At 35.5% G+C, this 23,342-nt stretch overlaps 1 protein-coding gene across 1 annotated transcript; it reads right to left on the reverse strand.

Moving 5' to 3' along the window:
- Positions 1-654: 654 nt before the first annotated feature.
- LOC113097117 (complement C3-like) lies at positions 655-18,892 on the reverse strand. The gene is made up of 41 exons (XM_026262318.1): positions 18,758-18,892; positions 18,463-18,658; positions 18,216-18,384; positions 17,702-17,775; positions 17,274-17,362; positions 17,071-17,153; positions 16,891-16,978; positions 15,774-15,876; positions 14,401-14,521; positions 14,123-14,238; positions 13,871-14,017; positions 13,583-13,786; positions 11,573-11,764; positions 11,292-11,444; positions 11,095-11,224; positions 10,944-11,015; positions 10,680-10,874; positions 9,966-10,080; positions 9,608-9,699; positions 9,393-9,532; positions 8,813-9,019; positions 8,611-8,674; positions 8,440-8,526; positions 7,129-7,332; positions 6,951-7,026; positions 6,694-6,853; positions 5,599-5,688; positions 5,359-5,515; positions 4,134-4,297; positions 3,572-3,727; positions 3,340-3,399; positions 3,172-3,262; positions 3,039-3,087; positions 2,620-2,710; positions 2,415-2,504; positions 2,132-2,237; positions 1,811-1,900; positions 1,610-1,690; positions 1,338-1,421; positions 1,111-1,246; positions 655-916 (listed from the first exon to the last, which is right to left on the reverse strand). Exons 1-41 carry the CDS (start codon positions 18,835-18,837, stop codon positions 775-777), a joined length of 4,944 nt encoding a protein of 1,647 aa, XP_026118103.1. The 5' UTR covers positions 18,838-18,892; the 3' UTR covers positions 655-774.
- Between the last annotated feature and the right edge of the window lie 4,450 nt (positions 18,893-23,342).

Raw genomic sequence — 23,342 nt, forward strand, 5'->3', positions numbered from 1 at the left:
GCATGTGCATCAAGGGACCCCCTGAAAAAAATACATTCAGAAAAAAATCGAACTTTGAAGATATCAAAATGTAATCTAATGATCAAAAACAAATCCATGTGAGTTTTAGATAAAATCATGTTAATATCTATTAGCTACACTGCAAGCTTAAATAATAAATGAAATAACTTTAAAGTCTTTAAAAATCGATTAAATTAAAGCAGAAAACATTTTGCTCTCAGATGCATATTAAGCGATCCTAAGAGGTATCTCTCTGTCACCTCGCTTTTTGGCATTTGTTGGCACTTACCATAATCCATCTACTCCTTATTATAGTGTATTTAACGGATAACCTGTTAAATACATTTACAGTATATTTTGTAATTAAAGTGTCATACTGTACTGTAAGTCTGCAGTAATCTGCTTTGGTTTCCATGCTTTTTTCACATCCTCTAGTAGGGTTTAGAAAATTGACCTTTTCATTGGTATTTCTTTACTAAGTAATCATAAAATAAAATAAATCAATAAATCTTAAAAGATATTGGCTAATTCCCCATTCTGCACAGAAGTTTATAAAACTGGAATTTAATCTTTAAAAAAAAGTGACTGTGAAGATTTAAGAATAAGGACTTGTTTATGTTTGCAAATTTTATTTGACAAATGGCTTCAAGTGGTTATATTCCATTAGACTCATAAGCGAACTGAGCATTAACTTTTAAAACATAAAAACCTGCAACTGTTAATAAATCTGGCAATTTACTAGAATTAAAAGCAAAGTTCGATCAGTAAAACACTTTAAGTGGAGCATCCAAATTGGCTGAGCTTGTTGGCAAGCGAGGTGATGCCAATATATTTTGCTCGATGTATTGGAGTCTGGCCCTCCTTGTTTGTTGGCCAGTATTCAATCCAGGTGTCCTCACCCAACTGATACCTCAACCTAAGATGATTGAGAAAAGTGGGAATGTTTTTCATTAGAAACATCCATACAACAGATATATATATATATATATATATATATATATATATATATATATATATATATATATATATATATATATTAAGATTTCTACTTAAAATGAGACCAACTACAAAATCATCCAATTTCCACATAAACCAAACTCAATGTCATACTTTCCGCCAATCCTTGGAAGGGTTTTGGTTTGGCCCATGATCAGGTATGTCTTGCCTTTTTCAAATTTCAGAAAATCTCTACAGGAAGGATGAGCCAAAAATGATCTCACATTTCCCTCTACACCTGGATCAGAGCCTGAAAACAAACACAAATATAAACTGTTGAAGATAAAGCCAGTGCAATGGAGCTGTCACGATCCAGAGTCGTAGAAAATGGCAACCCATACCTTCCTTCAGCACTTGCTCAACTGTCATGTTATAGATGTCCGCATACAATGAGAAGCCCATTTCCAACACACTGGTTTTATAAACTACAAGAAAATTGTGTGACATGATCATCTCCTGTACATAACAGCTCTACTGGCAAATACTGACCCATACTGGGTCTTCGTTAAGAAAATAAGACAGTCCTGAGAGGGACGGCTATGGCACAAGACATGATCCAACATTTCTTCAGCAATTTACTCAAACACACACAGAAAGCCATAAAGATGTTTACCATATTCCACTTCACGTTCACAGGCCTTATCCTCACGTTTCTCCTCATCAATGCGTTCACTCTTTTGCAAACTGCAGTTCTCTGTCAGGATATGTCATTCATTTACCATGCTTTGTCTCTCTTTATTTCTCATGGAGAGTTTATTAAATTATATATTTTTAAGCATGCTGTATGTTAATCTTGCATTTAAAGTATACAAACCTTCCGCACACTGGCATAGCTCCTCATGACAGAGTCTGTTCAGCGATCCATCTTTCTTATAAGGATGGTAGAACTTCACACAACGCTTATCTGTCAAAATATGCAGGTTAGATTGAATATGTCAGCAGTAATGTGCCAAAATGGGCAATCATATGGAATTGTGTGCTTTAATAAGTGTTTCCATATGCATAAGGGAAGAGCTCCGCTGTTAACTTTCTATCTGTGTCATTTACTTTATATGTCAGTGGAACTGAGTTGTTTTAGGTGACTGTTTTCTAATTCTCCAGATAAACTTTTGTTGGTGACTGTAACATCACACACCTGGAGCGTTGTACTCGTACACAGTGACTCCGGCGGGCTGCAGCATTCCCACTTCATTGAGCTTGTGCATTCTGAAGACAACCCTTTCCTTCTCTATATTAGAAACCTTAAAAGACATTAAATAAAACGTTTATTAATGTGAAGCAATCACTACACCAAACAGCTAGTCGCCAAATTACTTTTAGCAAAAGAGGAGAAAGAATCAGTTGCAGTCACCTGCATGTCTACTACATGCAAAAAGATAAATAAAAACCCAGCACATATGGGAACAGTGGCACTGTACCTTATCTATGTAGATGATAAGAGATCCTCGCTCTGACAGCTCTTTGTTCAGCTCAAAGCTCTGAATGTACTTATCCTTACCACTGGATAACTGGTGGCAAAATCGTAATTTTAATGTCCATAAGTTATGAATTCAAGTAAGCATTTTAGACTCAAATATTTAATGATTGTATTAACTTTCCCAATCACTGACGCTGTTTATTCACCTTCGAAAGATCCCGTTCATCCACTTTGAACCCCGTCAGCAGACTGATATCCAAAATAGACATGGTTGAGCTTCTCAATGGGTCTTTGAAACTGCAAAGGAGGATTAATATGATGAAATAATCTATTAATAATATATTTGCTGGTTGGGTTAAAGTTGACCAACCTCGCAGCTTCCCCTTGTGCAAAATGATCACATGATCACATGTAAAGCATCATTTAACATCGCTTCATCTGTTTTTCTTAATAAAGTATCACAACGTTTGATGCCATGACACATTCTTTATGAATTAATAAACAGTTATCTGAACTTGTGGTCTTTCTGGAAATTTCAGAAAAGACAAATTAATGGAACAAATGCCCCTGATGAATGGGTTACTGAGAATCTTGTTTAAAGTTAGAGTAGTTAATATATACTCACATGTATTCAAGGGTGATCTGGTAACTTTCAGAGGCTCCATCATAGGATACTACATACAGAAGATACCATCAGAATTCAACCTTATTTTGCAACAAAACGTTTTACACTGATGTCTTGTTCTGATGAATTCTACCTGCAGACTCTTTCTTCATCTGCACACTGAGATCGAACACCTTACAATCGTAGTTTTTCTCTTCAGGCAGAGCATAATAGACAGAAAATACCTGACAGGGAAGGACAGGAATTATTTTACACAGAACATGCTGGTGAAGACATCATGAGTGTGCTAATGAATACTCACAGAGAGCATGGCCACCCCCGTCCCTTGAGCTGTGACATTGAAACTCTTTGTAATGTCGAACTGTGGTATTCAATCCATGAAGTAGACAGATAAGAAACGACACTTTTAGGGTGAATCAGTTAATGCAAACAATGCATGAATCAGACTGTGAATGTTGTAAATGTGCTTCGGACAACATTTTAATTCTTTTTCTCAACATTAAGGGTGCAAATATTTATTAATGTTTCCAGACCTTATCTGAACGAGCAAGTCCAATGTTTCCCATTCTTATTCCGAATCTGGTTTTCTCTTTTCTCTCCTGCACAGCCAGCTCCAAATCCAATTTAACGTCTGTCTTCTTAACCTGAACGCGGTACTCAGCCACGGCTTGGAAGACCATGATCGTTGCCTAAACAATGAGATAATAGGATGAGAACAAAATGTTTTTGGGTATCACGGTAAAGGACATCGTCATTTAGTCATGTTCGTGTGTGTGACTGTGTGTGTGTGTGTATATATACAAGAAAGTTAAGCTTCTGAAAAATTTAAACCCATTCTATTTCCTGGCATGGAAGACACACACACACACACACACACACACACACACACACACAAATCTCATTTGCACTTCACACTTATTCAGATATTCAAAACGTTCTCAGTGAGGGTAAAGATGTCTCCACATGGATGTTTTTGAAGTGCATAGATAGATAGTGGTATATCAATAAAATGCCCTTCAATTAAAACAATGATGAGGACAACATAAATTATAAACTAATCAGTCCACAAAATTATTCATTTGTCACTTAAAATACCTGTGTTGTGCCATAACCCCCGTAGCGGGATTGTTGCCTTCCCAGCCAACGCACTGCCAGTCCAGCTGTCTCGAAATCCTTTGCCATCACCAGGGCGAGCACTGCATATCCTGTGGCTTCTAGAGAGTGATAGTGCTGCCCAGGAACTTGCCAAACTACTCCATCTAAAAGAGGGTATAAGCACAACATGACGTTGCAGTTTTGATTTCAATACAATTTTTTTTTTATCAAAAAACATAAACATAAATTAAAAACATACCCTTGCAATAGAGAGAGAGAGAGATTGAAAACATACTTTTATTAACAATTTATAAACATCACCATTATTTTATAATCTTTACACAATCTTCAAATTATTAAAAAGATAAAACCAACTCTCTATCACTATCAACAACACAAAGAAGTTGAGTGACATACAGCCAAGTTTGGTGACCCGTACTCAGAATTCAAGCCCTGCATTCAACCCATCCGATGTACACACACGCACAGCAGTGGGCAGCCATTGCTTCAGCTCCCCAGGGAGCAGTTCGGTGCCTTGCACAAGGGCAGCTCAGTCATGATATTGGCAGCCCAAGACTTGAACCCACAACCTTAGGGTTAGGAGTCAAACTCTCTAACCACTAGGCAATGACTTCCCCCAAAATACCTTTTTTTTTTTTATTTCCAACAGACCATTTTTTAATGAAGGCCTGTAAATTGTTGGTTAATTTATAATGAACATACCATAGAGATGAGACAGCATTTCTAATTATCATAATGCCTGAATTTCACATTGTGGATTTTGGATTTTGGATGAGACTTTACAAGTTCAGGTGTCAGGTTTATAAATATATCTGTATAGTTTGTATTATTTTTTCAATTCAATTTTTATTATTTTAGTACATCAAGTTAAACAAAATGAAAATGAGAAATGTTTTTATAGGCAACTAGCTGTAAATAAGTTTTTAAAATTTTATTTCAATTAGCATTTATTTTATTTAAAGTAACAAAAATGTTTTTGTTTTATGGTTTCAGTTTTATAGGTATAACTACAGAACCCCATACATGACATTCAAGAAAAAAAAAAATTGTGTGCACTATTTACTATTGTTTCCCTGAATTCCATGTGCGAGGCTCCATATATAACAACACCAGTACGCTTATTTGGGAGAACACAAGCTTTCGCCATGGAAAAGTGACCTCAACTTTATTAAAGAGTCTGAGGTAAGACTATAACGTTACTGACCTTTGCTTTGAGTGGAAAAACTCTTCAAGATGTCTTTATTGAGTTTTCCAGCATGGGCCAAAGCGTAAGAAGTCATAGCGACAGCGTAAGTGCTGGTCAGACTGTGAACTCTCAGCAGCAGGTAATCAGTGGCTCTTTTCATACTGTTCTGAAGATTCTAGTATTGAGAGAGAGACTGAGTGAGACGTGTTTGAGGTGAAGGTCACGTATCACTGCACGGTTTCCAGGAATCAGACTTACAGATCCAGCACAGATCTTGCTTCCTTCTTGCATGGCAATCAGGATGAATGCAGTCAGGGAGGCATCAGCGTCTTTCCCACGTACGTTACCCTGCAATTGACATGTACTCAAATAAGAAGATGTTGTATAATGACATAACAAGACTGCTGGGGTGCTTCTGAAAAATATGCAGAGCGATATGTGCTACACACAGCCAGAAACAGCTCACAGTTTGGCACACTTTCACATGTTGCAACACGCTCTCACTCCCAACTTTTCAAATATTAATGCTTGGTCAGTACTCCTTGGTGTTGCATTTTGAAGCTCAATGTACACCTTTACCATCACTTTTCGACAGGCAGGGTCCTCCATTGGTTTTAGATGTTTGTCTTTATTTAATGGTTTGCATGCATTTGTAAAAAAAAATAAAAAATAATTATATATATATATATATATATATATATATATATATATATATATATATATATATATATAATTTGATATAAATCTATACTTTCATTGGGGCACCTAACCTCACTCCAACCCTAAACCTACCCAATTCTGAACAATATAATGCAAATAAAATAAAAGTACAATGACAGGTATTTGTTGTAAAATTTTACCATAGGAAAGCAGTATAAAAGCATTACAAACATTCCAAGTCTTCAAAAAGCCATTAGATATATTTATGTGCAGAAGAGAGTAAAACATAAGGTTTTAATCGCTGAAAATCAACGAGCTCACATCTCATTAAAAAAGATACTCCAATCCTGTAGCATACAAGAGCCGACAGCATTTCACAACCAAGGCTTTTTCTGGCTGCATTTTAGTGAAAGTGTTGGCAGGGCAAGTAAAAATTCGAACCACTGTCCCTTCGTGCTGAGACCTGCATGATGTATTGTGCATAAAGCCATGACTTTCAGGTTACTGGAAGCATCTACCTGTTGATTGTACTTGATTTATGGGCTTTTTCACCTTTATTTTGATAGGACAGTAGGAAATAATGTGAGAAGGTAGAAGGAAACAGGACCAGGAGAGGACCACAAGCTGGGAATCGCCAGAGTGCAACATATCTGACATTTGTGCATTATTTTCGAAGTGTAATTTTTAACTTACAACCATCTCGCTGTGATACGCAGGTGCATCTTCTTTAAACGTGCCGTCTGCCAGCTGTTTTTTTGTGGCCAGCCAGTTGAGGGCACTGCAGATCACATTCTCCTCTATGACAATCAGATCACTGGCCATTGCGAACACTTTAGCCACATATGCTGTCAGCCTGTAAATAGACGCAAGAGAGGAAGCCAACTTCGGCATAGTACAAGAAACATGCAAGAAAAGCAATCATTATCTCTGAATAAGATGCATTATTTCACCATGTGCTACTCGGCACGTGTAACCAGGCACCGTACGACCCATCAGCTTTACGGAAGGTCAACTCCCGCTGATAACCTTGACCGGAAGAACAAATTAATGACATAGTGAGGAACACTCAGCTCTCCATTTAACAACCGGGGGAACATTAAAAGGGTATGTTGAGGGTGGTCAGCTGACCTGTTCTGATATGGTTAACAGCTTCATTACGGCGCTCCATACCAACACCCTCCCACTGCTTTGTGTTGTCCAGGTAATGAGTGGCAATGAGAGGTAGAGTCATATAAATCATGTTCTGCTCTCCACATCCACTGGGCTGAACAATGAGCTGACCCATAAACTGTCCACTGATGGCCTGCTCGACTGTGCGTGTTATCTCCTCACCTGCAAACATGGAAGGTAACTGACTGCGACTGGGGTTTTTAGGTCATATTGACACCAGTAATGTTGGTGCAAACCCTGTATGAACTGATATACCCAGGAACCTATGATTTTCATATACAGAATTGTGGAATGAAGACAGAATTTAATGTGGAATGTCACAGAAGTTGGCAAATTTTGGATGAGTAAATCAAAAGTAGTGCTGTACAATTAATCAAACATGATACGGACCAGTGTCTGTTAAAATGAAAGTGAAAAAAAAAAGACAGAGTTCATCTACTACACACACTGAGCTGCTTTGAGAGTCACATCACCAGCATTTGACCATTTCAGTTGAAAATAAAAATACATTTTCAGTTCACACAAAAACTCAAAGATCTTAAAGAAGAAGAAGAAGAAGAAGAAGAAGAAGAAGAAGAAGAAGAAGAAGAAGAAGAAGAAGAAGAAGAAAGAAACAGACAAAATGCATTACTATTGAACAGTGATGTACATTTCAGGTTAAATATAAATAATTATCAAAATAATTATAAAGATTGAAACTATTTTTAAGGACAACAGTTCATGTGTTTTCTTCCATGGTTCTACTAGCTGTTGTGCAGAACTATGTTTGCCAAAATATAAAAGGAATGTTTACATTTTTGTTTGATTACATATTAAAAGGTTAATTAAATTGTTAATATTTTACACCTCCTTTGTTTGACACACTTTTTGATAATACATTTTTAGAATTTGAATTCAGAAAAAGAAATAATGTCGTTGTGAAAATTATTAAATTGTTTGTTTTAAAACTCCAAAGTTGTATGAATTCAGTGATTTATTATCAATATAATTAACTTTTAATTGATAGCAAAATTAAATTAAACATAATTTAGAAAAATAAAATGAAAAAAATAAACATGGAAGTTTGGGAAAAGATTGACTTCACAGGGCGACCTAAATGTAATTTTGGTCAAATGAATCATAATATAATTAAGTAGACATGTTTTTTTTTTTTTTTACTACTAAAATGTAACCATTCAAAAAAAAAAAAGGAATTTGGGAAAAAAATAAAAGGGATTTTATGTTTGGCCCCATATGCTTCAGAGAAGGACAGTGCAATGAGATTTTCACCTATCACTGTGATCACTGTGTTAGCAGGTGTGTTTGGAACCTTTCGGCGCGGGATGTCGCTCCTCATAGCCACGACCTGCGTGCCGCCTGTTCAGTCAAGAGGACAGGTGTTTAAATAGGATAATATATTCATATTCAGTGTCATATTCGGTGTCTGTAAAGAAGCTGCACCTGGATGCTCGGATGGGTTGATCTGCACAATTTTCTCCCGGACTTCAGTCCGCACACCTTCAGGCTGAAAGAAAGATGGACACAAATGCAACTTGGTGAAGACATTGAAAAATCTCAAAATAAATTGTCTGAAGATCGTTCATTATTGACTCCTGCAGAAACCCCCAGAGCAATCCTCTAAATGTTGACTTGGCAGACTCACCACCACCTTCAGATTCTTTCTAATTGCGTCATTGCGATTCGAGCTGTATGCTTCCACTGAGATCCACTGCTCTCTCAGCTCCATGGGGATGATGATGAGGGGGACGGCTATGGAGGACATGGAGCCAACAGAAACGGTTACCCTGCCTTTCTGTTTTCTGCTGGCACTGCTGCAAACACCCTCCGATGTCTTAAATCTAATATTTGTCTGGTACAAGACAAAAAAAAAGATCTTTAGCACGTGGAGAAACTGTCCTGCACAGTTAAACCTTGTAAATGCATGACATATTTAATAATAATAAAAGACCTCTAACACAGTTCTATTCAGAGGCCAAAACTGAGCATACTGTATATATGCACTTTGATGAAGCTTCTGATATTTGAGCAAAAAGTAAGATGAAATTCTGATGCTTGTAATGTAAATCAATGAGATCTTTATAACAGTATAGCAGATAATTATATACATTCATACAACTAAATCAGCTATCACTGCATATTTTCAAATAATATGCCTGAAATGCTTAGTTTTCTGATCAAAACTCTGTAGTTTAAAAACATATTATGCAATAGAACACACATACTTTCAGCTTCTGATTGCTGTAGTTGTGAAGAACAGCCTTTATTTCCAGTTGTTCATTGCGCACCACCGAATAAGGCATCTTCAGGTCGATAAAAAAGTCTTTCCTAACAGTGATCTCATAAGGATCAGCCACACATATTCCTGCAAGGAAACAAAGGGAGTGTCAAAGAACAATAATTAGTAATAAATAACAAGCGAACAAGAGCATCTTTTTACCAAGGGTCTTGGACAGGCTGATGGCTGTGATCTGCCAGGTTGTGATGGAGTCTTTCAGGAATATTCCAGTTCTTAAAGTAGATGTTTCAGTACTAAGCAAACACAAAAAGACACTGTCATGATCAAACCCTATCAACATTCATACAAGTCCCTCCAAGATTTTGCAAACAAATATCACTATGCCACATTATTTTGCTGACCGCCAGTTTTCATTTGAGGATCTGCATTAAAATTAATAGTGGATCATCTGATAAAACTGTGTCTTATATTGCCATCTTCTTGAAAGAACAACATCTTGGTTCCCACAAAAGGTTCATGTTTTATTATTTGTAAACAATATCATAAATGGTTTGCTCACCACATCCGGTTTTGTGGACAAGAAGGAAGATCAATCTCCTCCCAAAGCCAGCTTTCAGGAAACTGTGTGCGTACCATCACATCTCCTAGTTCCTCATCAAAATCATCTTCTTCACCTGAACAGGAAACAAACAAACAAACGAGTAGTCACTACTATTCAAAAGTCTGGGGTCAGTAAGTTTCTTTGTTTTGTTTAGTTTTTTAAGGAAGGGCACATTACATTGATGAAAAGTGATAGTAAAAACATTTACATTGTTACAAAAGATTTCTATTTAAAATAAATGTTTGAATTTTTTATTAAAGAATCCTTCAAAATAAAATGTATCACATTAATAATAAAAAATGTTTCTTGAGCAGCATATTAGAATGATTTCTGAAGGATCATGTGACACCGAAAGTTCAGCTTTGCATCAGAAATAATTTACATTGTTACAAATTTACATGAAAAACTGTTATTTTACGAATTCATAATTCAAATTTAAGCTACGTGAAATATTAGATGCAAGTGCAATGCAAGTGATATTATTAAAGCAATTCATCTACGTTTATTCTCTGGTGAGATGTAATAAAGCACTCACAAACTTTACAACAGTTTCTATTTATTATCAATATGTGAAAATGCAATTTAGCATGAAAAAGCAATGAAGAAGCATTTAAAAGTTGCATAAAGTAGATAGCTAATTCTCTTTCTGAAATCATGAGGCTAAAATCTCACTGCGGGCCAGAAGAAACTCTTTCTCTCCGAAGCCATTCGCCTGCCGTTTCAACTCCTTGCAGCAGTACAGGAAAGCATTTATACATTCCTTTCCATCTTGGATGAATGAAGCCCGCCGTTCACAGGAGTAGCCGAGTTCATTCTCCTGGAATCCGTCCACACAGCATACCTTCTGTTCGCCAGAGTACTGACCAGCTGAGAAGACAATGTTAGTGTAGAAACAATAAGGACAGAAGAAGAAAAGCATATAAAGGGCTTCCTTACCCAGCGTAGTGGTGACCTGCAAAAGACTCTGTGCTCTGCGTTTTCTCTTAGATGGGACAGGGCACTTATTATCTACAAGAACATGACAGATATGTGTGGGAATATGACAGCACCGACACTTCAATTTCAGCTAAATTAACTGTTCAAGTACATGTTCTGATGTTGGTTCCTCCAGCAGAGCTGGACTCAAACATAAGACCTGCGTCAGTGAAAACCCCCATATTGTCCCTTCCACCTCCTGCTGTACAGCCGGTGTCATGCTTCTCTATGACATCCCAGATCTAAATAAACAAAGACACCAGGTCATTTTAAGTCTGAAACCAGGTTATAGTACGTAAGGTTAATTACCTTTGTCTGAGTGAGTCTGTTCTTGTCGTTAAGGACATAGACACCCTTATCTACAGCGACCAGCCCGACTTTAGCTCCAGGGTCTCCAGTGATTTTCAAGCTGATCTGATCTCCTGGGCCATATTGTGTCGGGTCCTTCACCTCGACTTTGAGCTGTGATTAAAAGCAGTAAGAACATGCTTATAAATGATGATTATTATTATTATAATTATTATATTATTATAACATTATATGATGTTATTACAGGCACTCATTATGATATGGTTTCTGGGTTCACTCACCGTTCCCATGCAGGTGTCCTTCATGTCTATCCAGACTGAGTCAGACACCACCTCAGACGAGCCCACATGATAATAAGCCACAAAGCGGAAGGACGGCACCATTTCTTTGGTTACAGGCAGAGACAGAGCCACTAAAGACTGTCCTGTCAACTTAAACCTGTTCACTTTAACAATCTGACCTTTACTTAAGATCTGTGGGAATAATGACAAATGCAGGCAGCATGAATTACGTGAATAGGTTTTTATATTTCTTATATTCACTGTTTTAGAAAGTTTGTTGTTTTTCTCCTCTATGTAATCTTTATTTATTTTAATTAGAGTTTTAGTTATTTTAGTACAGAGTAAACTAAATGATTTTTTTTTTTTAATGGTTTTATTTGGAGTTAACTGTAATGACTTTGCCAGCTACACATTTGAAAAATAGTTAGGTACAATTTAATACACAAAATAAACTACAAAACAGCAATTAAGGAGTCAAGCACAAGAAAGACAAAATTAGATTAAGCATGGCAGCGAGCATCAGACCAACTGCAGCAATGAGTAATTAAATTTATTTTCACACGTGATAAGTGAAGCCTGTGATTTTACTCAAATTTACTGACTTATCTCCTGGATACGATGTCAAGGCTTTAAGAGTCCATAATCCGGTTAGATGGAGAAATAAACTAATATAGTTTCGTGCCATGTGTCATTTACATTTTACCAGTTTAAAATAATATCTCAAGCTCTATTCTTGATTTATTTGAAACACATTAACCTCAAAACCTTTTCAGCTTTCTCTTTCTGCAAATTGTATAGTGTAGCGATATGACAGCACCCAAGATGCAATCAAACAACTCCATTCTTCGCGAAAAAAAAAAAAAAAAAAAAATTAAGAAATGATATACGACCTGCCAAATCACACAGATGCTGATTCCCAAGGGACTAATATTATCACAGGACCTCTGTGTTAGGTGAAAAATGGTAGGTCATTTGCAGTGGAATTTTTACTTTACAAATTGCATAGCCGATTCGCACGGAATTATGATCACAGATAACCTCTGCAAATTATTAGAAATGATTAGAGGTCTCTACTAATCCTGTGTGAATAGCGCTAATGACACAAAATAAAGACTTGTGTCAAAATATGAAAGCTTTTAGTTTTCATATAGCAGTTTTTCAAAGAAAATCTAAATGGTGAACAGTAAATTCAGCCGATTATGGCTTGAATTCCATGTAAAGCTAAATTAAATGTTTTAAATCACACCATGAAAAATGTGTTATTAACCACTCAGCAAATTTGAAAACAAACAAACAACAAAAAAACGGCAAAAAAAAACGGCAAGAAAATGAAATAAGATAGCAAAATATTGGGGGCGTGTCTACTGTCTGCGCTAAAACAATGCCCACTCGTGGGAGTGCCTCCTCTCTCAACTGTCAAATACCTCTCCAACCTGAACTCCCTCTAGCAGTTTAACTGCATTTACATAGCCGACTGTTCTGTAAATTACGACAACCAGGTAATTTGCATTACGCGAGGAAGGGATATCTAGATAGCAAACTGTGGACTGTAGTAACTAACGGTAGTGAGAGTAAAATTCAATTGACGGGTGAACCACTGATGCTAATTATATGTTGGTGAGGGATCATGCTCAATGGCTCCAGTACCTCGTCAAGACATGATTTCAGCACGCCCCCCCCCCCCCCCCAACTTTCGGACTATAAGTCGCATCAGTCCAAAAATACGTCATGATGAGGAAAAAAACATATATAAGTCACACTGGACTATAAGTCGCATTTATTTAGACCCCAGAACCAAGAGAAAACATTACCGTCTACGCCCTCTCGCGGCTGGAGACGGTAATGTTTTCTGTTAGTTAATTTCTCTCTGTTTATGTCAAATTAATTTTGATAAATAAGTCACACCTGACTATAAGTCGCAGGACCAGCCAAATACGGTACATAGTACTACATAACAACTAGGATGCAAACAAAGCAGCACATGAGTGATTTTTGGCATGTGTTTCTCACCATATAAGTGAAATCCTGGTTTTTCACTCCAGGGCTGTTTCCTAGATTCAGATTGACTTTCATTTGATCACCGATCTGAAGCTCTGCAGCATCAATGCCGATGTGCAGGTAGTTGTTGGAGCCGCCTTTCGGCTTGTAGGCCTGAGCCGTCATCTTGTTCTCTGCCTGCTGTTCGTCGCTTAATTGTGGGTCTTTGGTCTTTGCCTTGACACAATCATATTGATTTAGTTGATTTACAATATTTTTTTAAAAGCCAACAAGACTTTGACATTTTTCATTTAAACTTACAGTGATCTCCAGTGTAGAAGATCCTCCTGGAGTGTTGACAGTAACTTTCGTAATGCCATTGTCTCTTGTTCGACCTTTGACCACTCCAGGATTGACTTCCACTTCCACATTTTTAGCAGGAGTTTGGTCAGGATTTGTTACATAGACCTTAATAAGAAATACAAAAGAAACATTAACCAATACCGTCATGTATCATAGCTCACCGGAGGTGAGTATGATCCCATTCTTAAATTTCTAGTGATTTTTTCATACCGAGACATCGAAGGGCATTCCAGGTTTGAAGAAGTGTGGTGTTTTTTTGAAGTGAATGGTGTATGGTGATGTCACTATCTGAATGCCTTTCTTATTTGCTTCTACCATTTCACTGCCTGAAACACATACACACACACACACACACACAAACATAGTCATCAGTCGTTTTTCTGAGGTGTCTCGTCTCCTTTTGTGCTGGTATAATATAAAAACCTTCCAACAACTCTCAACTATCAAATCCAGCTCTCAATCCACCAAACTCTGAGTTCGGCTCTTACCAGTTTCTGTTAAAACACTGGCTGAAATGTAGAGAGATTTCCCAACTAGCTGCTGGATGTCTGGAAAGTTCTCCTTGATCATTTGTCTTTTCAGCTCGGCCTCTCCTTCTCCATCAATTATCTACAGAGAGACAAACAGCAACATCACGTCCCTTTACAGTAGTTTTTGCTATTTTATAAAAGTTATATTTGAAATAATGTAACTATTTTATTAATTAATTTTGCAATAACATTAGAGATTTTTATAATTTTATAAAATTATCTTTAACTTTTTATATTTTATGAAATTAGAATTTTTACTCATCTTTACTGTTTTAAAATAATGGTCACACACCTCCCATTGCAATCACTTCAGAAATATTTGTATACTTATTTATTTATTTATTTATTTTGCAAGAGGTTACATTAGCGTTGCAAAATGAATTGCACATCTAATGTCTGTTGCTTAATACAAACAAAACGGCATAAAATTCACAATGAAACAGCAGAAAGAATTCACAGCATTTCAATTTCCCCAAATTAGGTTATGTTACAGCCTTATTCCAAAACTGATTAAATTAATTATTTTCCTCAAAATTCTACAAACAGTACCCCATAATGACAATTTAAAAAAGAGTTTGTTTGAAATCTTAGCAAATTTATATAAAAAAGAGGTCCCACAGTTAACAGTGCATGTCAGAGCAAAAACCAAGCCATGAAGTCCAATGAATCGCCTGTAGACCTGATCTTACTAATTTAACAGATCGCCTGTTAAATTAACACTGGAGATTTTGCTGTGTAAGCACACAGCCAAGATAACAAAGGAGCATCTACGGGACAACTCTGTGAATGTCCTTGAGTGGGCCAGCCAGAGCCCAGACTTGAACCCGATTGAACATCTCTGGGGCGATCTAAAAACGGCTGTGCACCAACACTCTCCATCCAACCTGATGGAGTTTGAGAGGTCCTGCAAAGATGATTGGGTGGAACTGCCCAAAAATAGGAGTGCCAAGCTTGCAGCATACTCAAAAAGACTCAAGGCTGTAATTGATGCAAAAGGTGATTAAACTAAGTATTGAGCAAAGACTGTGAATACTTTTGTACATGTGATTATTATTAAGTTTTTTTTATGAATTTGGAAAGATTTCAAACAAACTTCATTCACATTGTAATTATGGGGTATTGCTTGTAGAATTTTGAGGAAAATAATGATTTATTTATTTATTTATTTTTAGAACAAAACAAAATGTGGAAAAAGTGAAGGGCTCTGAATACTTTTCGGATGTACTGTATGTTGAACCACAAACATGTAAGCATTGCCTTTGGCTCCAAGTTGTGCATTGCATGGGACTATAATTAATAAAGTTATAAATCTCAGCTCTCTCTGAACTCACCTGAACCTTTTGCAGAGAGGCAGCAATGCTGATCCTCTTCTCATTGTCTACCACACCAAACACCACAAATGCAGTTCCTCTCACCTTATTACCAAAGAGGTACCTAACAAAACCAATATACACATCAAACACTGGAGAACATCCCTTGTGATAAATCTTTAAATAACTAGTGTGGACACAGAAATAAAGTACATATAAGATATGCAATAACTCTAGACTAGAGTACTATACACAGCAAAACATCCAGAGTGAAATTAGCTCTGTTGGGAGTACATGTGAGACCACATTCAGGAGTGTGAAAGTGTTAAAATAGGAGTGTTAAATTAACACTGAATCTGAGTTAAAGTTAATGAGATAATTAAGTGATTAATTGAGGGATGATTGACCATAAAGAATCAACAAAGGTGAAAATCACTATTTCTATGTCACCATTATAGTGCTCAGTGTTTGGTTAAGTTGGGCTCTTGAGCCTTACATTTTTGAAGTCAGATTTGGTTTGGCTGTTACAACTGAATTGTGACAAACTGATTTGATTGGCCTCGTTGATTATAACAACCCTGTGATTGTGATTAGTAAACAAACTACTAAAAGGAACATAAAAAATACACTAGTAAGAATAAAGAAAATTACTGAAACAATTCAACTAATAATCTATTCATGCTGCAATGCATCATGGGAGCCATGGATGAACTTTGATAGATGGCACCCAGAATGCACTGCAACATGCTTTTTTGATTTTCACAGGTTGATTCTTGATGTTTGCATGTCTAACAGAAAAATACTCTTTTGAAAGATTTTTGAACAACTTTTAAGAAATTCCTCAGATTGTATTTAAAATGCTGGAAATACTTTGTTGAAGAATCATAGGGCTGCAATAATTAACAGTGTAACTTTAACTCAGTAGTTCAGGAAAAACAATATTCTTTGCTTGTCCATCAGTTTTATAACTCAGTTATAACAGCCAATTAAAATTTGACACTCCTATTTTAACACTTTCACACTCTTGAGTGTGGTCTCACATGTACTCCCAGCAGAGATAATTTCACTGATTTTTTTTTGTTTTTTGCTGTGTAGATTAGTGTGCACAGTAAAACAGTTAAATACTAATGTTTCATACTTAGCTGATATGTCCACTGTCAGCGAGGGCTCATTCACATAGAAAAAAGGTTTGCGTGGATTTAAAGTCACTTCAAAGCTTGGCAGCACTACAAAAATACAACAACTTTTCAGCCATTCTTCAATATTTCCTACATCCTTACCAACATAATTGGTTCTCGAGAAGACACAGTTAACATACCATATTCCATAACCTCAAATTCAGTGGTGAAGTTCTTTTGCGGTGTGTTTGTGTACTTTGCGATCAACTTCCAAATCCCAAAGCTTCAAAACAGAATGTGCATAAAACACAAGAGTCTGATTAACAGAGAGTACCTGCATTGGGACAGTCTGTAGTTCACTGATCGATCTTAACTGAATGGTGCACTTTAACAGTAAACAAACCTGGCAAGTTCAGGTAAAGCAAAGGTTTCGGTTCTGATGCCCTGCCTTGGCTGGAATTGATCTCTGTCCAGTGTGATGCCTTGAGGATTCTTGTTAAACATAAAAAATAAAAAAAAATCAGTTGTTGTTCGTTTTATGCAGTTATCAATGATGGGGCAATTTTGGTGGTAGTTACAGCACACGTGATGGGGTTCAGTTATTTAATGTAGTGATCCACCGAAAATTTGCCAACTGAAAATATTTGACCGACAAATAATTTTCAGTTTGGTCTGAAGCAGTTTTGGAGGGCCGAAATCATTGCCCAAAATATTGATGTTTAATTTGCACTTCTCTAATGCTGCCTTTAGTTTTCAATTAAGAAAAAAACTTTCAGTGCATCAATAATTTAATCTATGCTAGTATATACTGAACAGCATTTATTTGCATACCATGATATCGACCGAGATGGAAACTCCATCAAATGGATGTTGATCAGGAGTCAAGGAGAAGATCCTGTAATTAACTGAACAAAAAAAAAATAATAATAATGAAAAAATAATAATAATAATAATATATATATATATATATATATATATATATATATATATATTCAAATATCATTATGTGTGCTAAAGCTTTATGTAAAACTCTATGCATATGGTGACAGCAAAAGTCATGTTTACACAGCTGAGAAATATATCTAGTTTTCTCTAAGTTTCCTTTCTATACTTAAAAAGGATTCTGTTGTTTTATTGTCACAGAAATCATTATAAGTTATATATATATATATATATATATATATATATATAGATATAGATATAGATATATATATATATATATATATATATAATTAGAATATTCAGGATTACAGAACTGAATGCAACAACATGTTTTTTTTTTGTTTTTGTTTTTTAAACCAGTTAAAAAAAATGTGTTAAAAGCCAATTAAAAACTCAATCATACCTGTGCTATCAGGTGTGTAGATGGGCTTGTCTGTTTGTACAAAAATATATCCAGACTGGAATGAGACCATGACCACTTTCTCCAGAGTGGTGGATGGAAACTGGGCTTGCAGATACACATACTGCTTCTCCAGAGGATCGTCAGTGAAGAACTTCTGATCATCAGGGATCTGCAGAACAGAGAATCAAACAGATTAAATTTAATCTGATAATACAATAATGAGAAGTAGACATAACTGCACTCTCACCTTTATATCTGTAAAGATCTGGAAACTGTTGGCTGCAGCCAGTGTCACTGATTTAGACAGTATCTCCAGGTTCTTCTTCGGGTAGTTCTTTACTATGATCCTCACATTCAGGTTTCCACCAGAGTAATCCTGAGCCTCCACAAACACGTTCTCTAAGGAACCCACCCTCAGCAAATTAGGAGCTGACAGAACATACCTGACGAGATATGTTAAGATTTACATTTGTCTATATCTCAAGAAGGATTTTCATTAATTTCAGAAATAAAAAAAAAAAATGAAAAATGAATGTACTTACAGTGGGTCACATAATGCAAGCAAAGGGAAGCAAAGAAAGACGACAGTCCGCGTCACTACATCCACATGCATCGTGTTCATCTTCTGGCTGCAATAGTAACTAAAAGCAGAGCACTATTTCGACTTTTATCGTTTATCTACCTTTCACGATATCATCATTGTCCTCAGAACTGTTGAGTAACTCGGGTGGAGAAACTATGTCCTCCACCCAGTTTCACAACACACTCTGTCTATTCTAGTTTTTGAAACTAAGGGTGACATGACAAAACAAACCCACCAGTGCAAGGCAATGGGTGCTTCAGTTGCTTATTTCCACATTCTTCTTTCCTTTTGAAGAATGAAGGTGTGAAGAAGCATCAGTTAGGATATTAAGAAGCACCCAACTGTCTGAATGTCCGTTTGAGAAAAGCAGTCTAATGACAGTTTCTTGTGAAGTGAAAATCAATTATTAAATTGTCTGCTCTCATTGTGCAATTAGAGAACGTCTAAAATGCATTCAACTACAAGCTGTTACTAGTTTTTTTCCAAAATGTACAAGTTGATAAACGTTTTGCTGACTTCCTGTTTTCTCAAGTTATTTCACAAAAAAAGCCCAAGGGTCAATAAAAGTGTACGTTAGACTCTATCACTTATTAAGCTCTGCAACATAACAGAAAAGTACATTTCTATCTTGATTGTCTTGTTGACATGAAGAATGAAATTAGAAACATAAACCCATCGCCCCACCAGTTGCTGTGATTTTGCCAAGTATGACATGTTCCTGGATCAACATCTTCTGATGATCCTGGATCAACATTATTGTCCAAAAATATAGACTTAACCCAATCCCTAACCCTAAACCTAACCCTAGCCATAATTTATTCCTAAAATCAGTTGGAAGTGGTAGCTGATTAACAAGAGTGTAGAATCACCTAACCCTGATTTTAAGCCAAAAACTGATATTTTCTGAAAAGTTATATCTCAATTCTGATTGGAATGTTGTTGTATTTGTCGCCATCCAACACATTCAAGTGTTGTTTTTTTTATGTTTTATTATTATTTATTTTATTTTTTTTTATGTTGGAATATCGGTTTCAAAATCATTCTAATGATACACTGACTTCTAAAAAGGCTTCTGTTTCTTTCCCACACTCCGGCCCAAACAATTGTGACAGTGAAGTTCTCCTGCTGACAAACAAGGAAAATATAAGAACATCTTATATAGGGAAAGGATGGTAATAATTTCAATTCTTTTTTTTTTTTTTTTTGTAGAGCTATGTCCACTAAAATATATTAATAGAAAATAAGTTCAAATACTCAAATTTATCAAAATATATAATTTTTATTTTAAGGTTTATAAAAATGTGTATATATTACACTGTAAACAATTTTAACATCAGTTCAATATACAGTATAAGAGATTTAAATTAAAGTTAGTTAATTTTCCTGTTTTTCTTACTATTTTAACACTGGAGTCAAATATTGCACAAAAACATACACATATTTTGAGTGACAACTGAAAAAAAAAAAAAAAAAAACACATCAGCAGTTGACCTTTCACAGGGAGTTTGATTGACAGGCGCTTTGACCAATCATAACGCAGAATCATGACTTTTTTATTTACCTAATTTATTTCAAAATAAAAGTTTGCTAAAAAAGTATTTTTAAGGCTCAAAACAAAGAAATTTAGTATAAAATTATTTGCAGTGCATGTTAATCTTGAAAATCTAATTTTTTCTTTGTGCAATTCACACTATTTTAATAGGATAACCACAAACGTGGTGCCTTTATATAATGTTTTTTTGTTTGCTTGTTTGTTTGTTTTTTTTCTGAATTTTTTTGGTTGATCTCTATGAGTTTAATAAACCTACCATAAAAACAACAAACCCTTCATTTCTTTAAAAATGGGCAAACTTACAAAATCAGCAGAGAGTCATATAAATATTTTCCCCACTGTGTGTGTGATGAACACAGGATGGTATTTTTTCTATAATTTGTGTCACATGTACGGCATGTTTAAATTTTTAGAGTGACAAATTGTTTGACAAGAGTTTAACAGTTCAAACTGAACTATGCTGTAGGATCTTTCTTACAGACTCGTAGGATCTTTTTCTAGTTTCCATACTGACTTTTGTATGCAAGTCCTGTGACAATCACTCAGCAGCCACAACTTTTTCATGATAGACAAAGGCAGAACATATGATGCTGTGATGATTAATGAATACATATTTGGCTAATATTGCAAAATACAGTTTACATCACTAAACACATAATCATTTGGCACATTACACGAATATGACACCTCTAGAATAGGAAAAGCTTTATTAATGAACTGAAAATATGACACAAAAGTCTGCCAGTTTTATAAATACTATTCAAGATTTGAATTTTGTTTGCATTATTGATGCACTTTTTACATAGTTAACACTGTAGATTTGAATCTTGTTTGTATTAACACTGTGATCCCAGCTAGAATTTTTGTGTTCTAAAAATGTTCTCAGAACATTACCATGATTGTTTTAACAATGTTTTTAGTGGGTAGTTTTATTTTTGTTCCCAGAACGTTCTCTCAAAAGATAGGATAACGTTCTCTAAAAATATTGCAAAAATGTTTATTAATAACATTATTAGAACATTATCCCCTAACATTCTAATTAAGATTTAAGCAGATGCCTTGCCTTGTCTTGTTTAAAGTAATAGTTTGGTATGATGTCACCATAATGGTGGTAAGTGTTGGCTTTAGTTGTGCAATTTGACACTTGACTTATCAGTGTTGTTCTTTAACTGCTGTAATCTTTATTGTGGCAAAAACGGCAAGAAAACATGTGGTTTGATGGTGCTGGTTGCTTGCTGATGAGTAACACATCATCACATATGTGGTCTGTTTTACCCTTTTTTACCAAATCTAATGTACAGTGTTACTTGCATATTAATTATTAAAGCAACTTAATGGCTAAATAGCCTGAGACAAAGCTGAACTTAAAGCAGATTATTTCAATGATTTGAGAAAAAAAAAAAAAAACTTTTTTTTTCTTGTCACACAAACATCAGGATTCAGTGTATGAATCTCAACAATGGTGACATGCTTCATGCTGCAATGTATTCTGGGTACATCACACAAAACTCATTCATGTCACCCAGAATGCACTGCGGCATGAAGCATGTCACCATTGTTGAGATCCCTACAGTAATTCTTGAGGTCTCTGTGTGTCTAACCTTTCTCTGGTTCATTAACAATGTAATTTAAAAAGAACAGACAAAATATGACATAAGTTTGCAAGATCTTATGCATTGCATCTGCTATAGTCAGTAATATTTAATTAATAGCATAGAACTCCAGATAAAACATACTGACCAGATTACTACATGAGGAAAATCCTAATATTAGTAAGTAACCAACATAATCTGATGACATTTGTCTCTGACTGTTTTCGCTTTAACAAATATAGCTACAGCAGTTAAATGAACCGTAACTGAAAGAGTCATACTGTCTAAGGACTGATCACCATAATGGTGACATCAAGCTAAACTATTATTTTCAATAAACCATCAACACCTCTGTTAATCTCAATAAGAACATTTTTACATTTACGACATAAATAAATCTTGTTTATAATAAGTGAAGTTGGTAATACTGTTTTTGGAGTTATTTACGCGAGAGTTTGACACCAAACAGGGGTTGGGTTTTCACTTTCAACCAACATTTGACTTCTGAGCCATGTCAGTCCACATCTAGTGTGATGGGAAGCTTTATTAGAATGTTAGAGAATAATGTTGTAACAACGTTATCAATAGATATTTTTAGAATGTTTTTAGATAATGTTATCTTAACTTTTAGCAGAACATTCTGGGAACTAAAATAAAACTAGCCGCTGAAAACGTTCCTAGAACATTAAACATTTCTAGGTGGGTATCTGCTTTGACAAAATCTGTATTTTATAAAGCACTATATAAATAAAGAAGACCTTGCAAGACTTGACAGACCTCTATTACTGTACATTTCTGCAATATGGACATTACACTGGCAGTCATTTCTGCAGTGGTGGGCCGCCAGAGCAAAGCCTTCTCTGCTGGCTTAAACCCTATCAGAATCACTGACTTAGTTTTAATATATCTTTTCCATAAATATGCATTCAATTATTTCCAATGGTCTATTCTCTTCATTTCACAGATTTTCTCTGGTTGCACTGGTCTAGCAGTGTATGTTTTTTTTTTTTTTTTTTTTTTTTTTAGAGCTTTTATGCAACCATATTTCAGCAATCGTGTTACCAGGGTCAAAGAAATCTGCATGATATACCTATCTGTGATGAATTCAGTTATACCGAATTTATGTGTAATAGAAATATAGCTGTGGCATCATTATCATGGTACTACGAGGTGGATTTATTCATGTAGGACTCCACTGAAGGCTCCACTGAATATTTACAATTTGAATAGTGATTATTCCAGTTTTGGGTTGTATTAAAAATGTCCTGCAGTGTATTTTACGATTATTAAACAGCTAAACAGTTTCAAAGTATTGCACAAAAAATTAAAATTTTGGATTTGTAATTAATACCCTAAATGTAATAATAATTAAATTAATAATTTTGCCAGGCACTCCAAAA

This window comes from Carassius auratus, unplaced genomic scaffold (assembly GCF_003368295.1).
Source record: "Carassius auratus strain Wakin unplaced genomic scaffold, ASM336829v1 scaf_tig00216111, whole genome shotgun sequence".
Classification (NCBI taxonomy): domain Eukaryota; kingdom Metazoa; phylum Chordata; class Actinopteri; order Cypriniformes; family Cyprinidae; genus Carassius; species Carassius auratus.